The following is a 5,000-nucleotide window of genomic DNA, read 5'->3' as shown; positions in this document are numbered from 1 at the left end:
AAGCCTCCCGCTCACACACACACACACTCACACACACACACACACCTCACCCAGCCTCTCTTCGTCGAGCCTCCGTTCCCAGACCCCCCCTCTCCCCGGGAGCTGGTCACCGACCTCCTCTCCGACTCCTCCGCGGAGGAGGCCAGCCCTCCACCTCCCCCCCGCCCCCGAAAGAACCGCACCTCCCACAGGGGCAGCCTCAGCACCTCCCCTTCCTCCTCCTCCTCCTCCTCCTCCTCCTCACCCTCCTCTTCCTCAGGGTCAGGGGACAGCAGCCTGCACCTCTCACGGATGTCTTCCCGCCAGAGCGCCACCTCCTCTGAGGAGGACTCCTGCTCAGCCTCTGCTTCTACTTCTAGTTCCGGTTCTGGATCTGGATCTGGATCTGGATCTGGTTCTAGTTCTGGTTCCAGCTGGCCCTCGCGGCCCCCGGCGGGCCCCCCTCCCCCTCCCTCGCTGCCGGAGTTACAGGACCTGCTGCTGTGCCTGTCCCGACAGGGCCCCCCCTTGCGCCACGACCTTTGCCCTCTCGGAGATGATGACGAGGACGGCAGCGACTGGACGTCATCGCTGATGGGCTGCAGCCGCACGCGCCAGCCTCTGGTGCTAGGCGACAGTTTCCTGGCCGACCTGGTGGGCAACTGGCTGGACCTGCCCGAGGTGGGCGGGGCGAAGGAGGGGTCGGGGCGGGGTGCCGCGGGGGAGGACACGCCCCCCGCCCGTCTCGCTCTCAGGAGCTGCGGCGGCGTCTGGCCCTCACCACCAGCGTCTTCAAGAAGGTTCTACGCAGCGTCCGGCCCGACCGAGAGAAGCTGCTGAAGGAGCGACCCGGCTGGCCCGACCCCACGGAACTGCAGAACCTGGACCAGCTCCACAAGAGAACCAAGAAGAACGCGGTCGCCAAGCCCAAGGGCAGCAGCTTCTACCGGCCCTTCTGGAGCCGCAAGGGGAAGGCGAGCGTGGTTCTGCCCAGCGACAGGCTGCCTCCCCTGGGCATCGGCCCGCAGAGGGCTGCCTGGGGACCCGCAGAGAGAGGACCAGAGAGAGGACACCCCATGTTTGACCACAACGCTGCCATCTGGGTTTGAGTGCCCACACTGGGCACAGAGCTGCCAGAGCAGGGGCCACAGCGGCTCAGACTGGCACAGAGAGAGACTGGCATACACAGACTGGCATTAAAGACTGGCATATAGAGGCTGGCACACAGACTAGCACAGATAATGGTACAGACAGACTGGCACAGAGAGACTGGCATACACACTGGCATATACAGACTGGCACAGAGAGACTGGCACAGAGAAACTGGCACAGAGAGACTGGCACAGAGAGGCTGGCACAGATAGACTGGCATATACACACTGGCATACAGACTGGCATATACACACTGGCATACACACTGGCATATACACACTGGCACAGAGAGACTGGCACAGAGAGACTGGCATATACACACTGGCACAGAGAGACTGGCATACACACTGGCATATACACACTGGCATACAGACTGACACAAAGAGACTGACATGTACAGACTGACATGTACAGACTGGCATATACACACTGGCACAGAGAGACTGACATGTACAGACTGGCACAGAGACACTGGCACAGAGAGGCTGGCACAAAGAGACTGGCATACAGACTATGGTGTGTATTTGCGATGAAAAGGGTGCTTGTGCAGAAGCAGCCAGCGTCCCTGCTGATCAATAGACTGTTCATCTGTGTGTGAATATCTGAGATTCCAAAGAGTTGAACACAATAAGAAAGCTGAGAAGACAAAGATGTGTGTGAGTGAAGAGTGCGAGTGTGTGTGTGTGTTTTTATGTGAATAACGGTACATTCCTAAGGCGCCTGATGGGTCATCTCCAGCATCAGTGATGCCTCACAGAGACCTTTGGACAGAAACCACCACCACACACTGTGACATGCACTCCAGAAACACACACACACACACACACACACACACACACACACACACACACACTCAGACAAAAAGACAACCACACAATCTTGATATGCACTCTGGAAGAACACACAGACATGAACTCATACACCAAAAACACACACACACACACACACACACACACACACACACACACACACACACACACACAAATGAACTTGATGTCACCATGTCAGTGGGCGAATCTTGCTGAGGTGCCTGTCTTTCCCTCAGACATGCTGAAGAGACTCAGGGCCACATCAGGGCCGTATCAGGGCCTCATCAGAGCCGTATCAGGGCCGCATCAGGGCCACATCAGGGCCACATCAGGGCCATATCAGGGCCACATCAGGGCCACATCAGAGCCACATCAGGGCCACATCAGGGCCGTATCAGAGCCTCATCAGGGCCACATCAGGGCCGTATCTGGACCGTATCAGGGCAGTATCAGTGCCTCATCAGGGCCGTATCAGGGCCACATCAGGGCCTTATCAGGATTGTATCAGGGCCACATCAGGGCCACATCAGGGCCACATCAGGGCCACATCAGGGCCTCATCAGGGCCACATCAGGGCCGGTTCCAGCCCTGTAGCTGCTTGTGCTATCATTGTATCTGCTGTTGATGAGGAGATGATGGTAGGTAGAGCTGAGGTCACAGTTGAGAGGTCAGAGGTCAGAGTTTAAACAATTATCACAGCAATAAACTCCCTCAGGAAACAACCTCAGCCATAACCATAAACATGGAGGACTTATAATTACATAGAGCGCACACACACACACACACACTAGTGTAGGACTTATAATTACATAGAGCGCACACACAGTATAAACAGTCAATATAAACATCATACTCACACACACACACACACACACACACACGGCTCAAACAGTACCCCATTGTACCCCAGTACCCCATAACCCCATTGACCAAATAAAGTCACATCATGTCATAAACATCCAACGTGACACAGAAGAACTGGGGCAGGAGATGCACACACACACACACACACACACACACACACACACACACACACACACACACACACACACACACACACACACACACAACGGGTCCTTTGTTTCAGCACTGCAGGAGTCTGTTTACAGTCTTCACATGCTTAGAGCTTCATAATGTCAGAGCATTATTATTACTGACGGGACCATTATATCCATACATCACACACACAGACAGACACACACACTAGTGTTCACACACACACACACACACTAGTGTTCACACACACACTAGTGTAGGACTTATAATTACATAGAGCGCACACACAGCATAAACAGTGAATATAAACATCACACACACAAACACACACACACCCTCGGGTCTCTGACCCAACTGGACCAACCCCTCTGAAGGTTACTGCAGGGGAACTCAGCTGAAGGCACATGATTCCAAACACACAACTCTGCAGACAGACACACACACACACCACAAACACACACACACACACCTCTTGCAAACACTTCGTTCCCCCCTGCAGTCAGTGTGGCAGGGCTTGTAGGTCTTAAAAAGCTGTACATTATTTTGTCTCCACAGTCATACGCGCACACACACAGTATTCAGACACTTTTCCCATGCGTCCACACACACACACACACAGGCATGCACACACATGTACAAACTCATGCTAAATGCAGACAAACCCACTCACCCAGAACTGCACACACATGCACACACTCAAACACACAGATTCCCAAATCTGCACTCCTGAGCTCAACCTAATTCCCATGAGTCGTTTTTCAGAGTTAAATCATCCGTGAACACAATGCGCCCCCCCCCAGTGAAACAAGGACCTGCTTTATACCCGCCCCGAGCGCTGGTGGCCACCCAGTCACCCCCCATCAGGTCGCCGTGGCGATGAAGCCAAATAGCCTTTTTGGGTAACCCACCTGGGCCCACTAGGGGCAGGACTGTTCTTCTGCATCAGCAGGCGTGTTTACTGCTCACACACACACACACTCTCACATACACTCACACACTCACACACACACACACACGGGGGGGGGGGCTTTGCTATGCCATACTGAGCACAAGTCTATTACTGATTCAAGTCTTGAGAACTGATTTGTATGTCACTGTTTTAAATTATTCTTGTTTAAAAAAGTTATTATGTGTTGTGTACAAACCAATGAGATTGTCCCTTTTTCAGTGATTGTCCCTTTCCTATGCAAGAAGTGTCTTTCCCTGTAGTGATGGGAAAATAAATCAATAACACGTGATGGTGTGTGTGTGTCTTTACTCAGGACAGGTCTCTCTCTCTCACACACACACACACACACACACACACACACACACACACACACGTTGAGAGGCCAATCTTTATGTATGTACATGACTGACTAAACTGGATGGTGTAGGGTCATGCACATGCACACACACACACACACACACACACACACACACACTGGATGGTGTAGGGTCATGCACACACACACACACACACACACTGGATGGTGTAGGGTCATGCACACACACACACACACACACACACACACTGGATGGTGTAGGGTCATGCACACACACACACACACACACACACACACACACACACACACACACACACACACACACACACACTGGATGGTGTAGGGTCATGCCTGACCTACTTTTCCTTTATATTAGTTTGGGGCACACTGATTTATCAGAGCATGCATTTGTCTAAATATAGCTGTTAACACACACACACACACACACACGCACGAGCAAACACTCGCACACACACACAGACGTTTCATCAAAGCGTGTGTGTGTGTCCAGGAGAGGGGGCGGAGCAGAGGGGGCAGGACGCTGGGACAGGGTGCACGGCAACTTCCTGTAATTCATCTAACCACTTCCTGTGTCAAACACACGGCGTAAACAGGAACAATAATCCCAACGGTTCCAACAGTAAAAGCTCCCCTCTCCTCTCCACAATGCTCGACTCAATGCTTAAACTCTACCGTCCTCTATAAGGCCAGTTTAAACACACACACACACACTACCGTCCTCTATAAGGCCAGTTTAAACACACACACACACACTACCGTCCTCTATAAGGCCAGTTTA

General features: G+C 52.7%; 1 protein-coding gene across 1 annotated transcript in view; it reads left to right on the top strand.

Moving 5' to 3' along the window:
- The window catches only part of inka2 (inka box actin regulator 2), a 15,167-nt gene extending 13,118 nt beyond the window's left edge, over window positions 1-2,049 (top strand). The window contains 2 exon segments of the mRNA XM_042707688.1: window positions 1-669; window positions 672-2,049. The exon segment at window positions 1-669 is cut by the window's left edge and continues 120 nt beyond it. Of these exon segments, the coding sequence (XP_042563622.1) occupies window positions 1-669; window positions 672-1,088 (1,086 nt within the window). The 3' untranslated portion in view covers window positions 1,089-2,049.
- The last annotated feature ends 2,951 nt before the right edge of the window (window positions 2,050-5,000 follow it).

This window comes from Clupea harengus, chromosome 4 (assembly GCF_900700415.2).
Source record: "Clupea harengus chromosome 4, Ch_v2.0.2, whole genome shotgun sequence".
Lineage (NCBI taxonomy): Eukaryota > Metazoa > Chordata > Actinopteri > Clupeiformes > Clupeidae > Clupea > Clupea harengus.
Note: the sequence above shows the minus strand (reverse complement) of the source record. Positions and strands in the feature narration are given on the sequence as shown.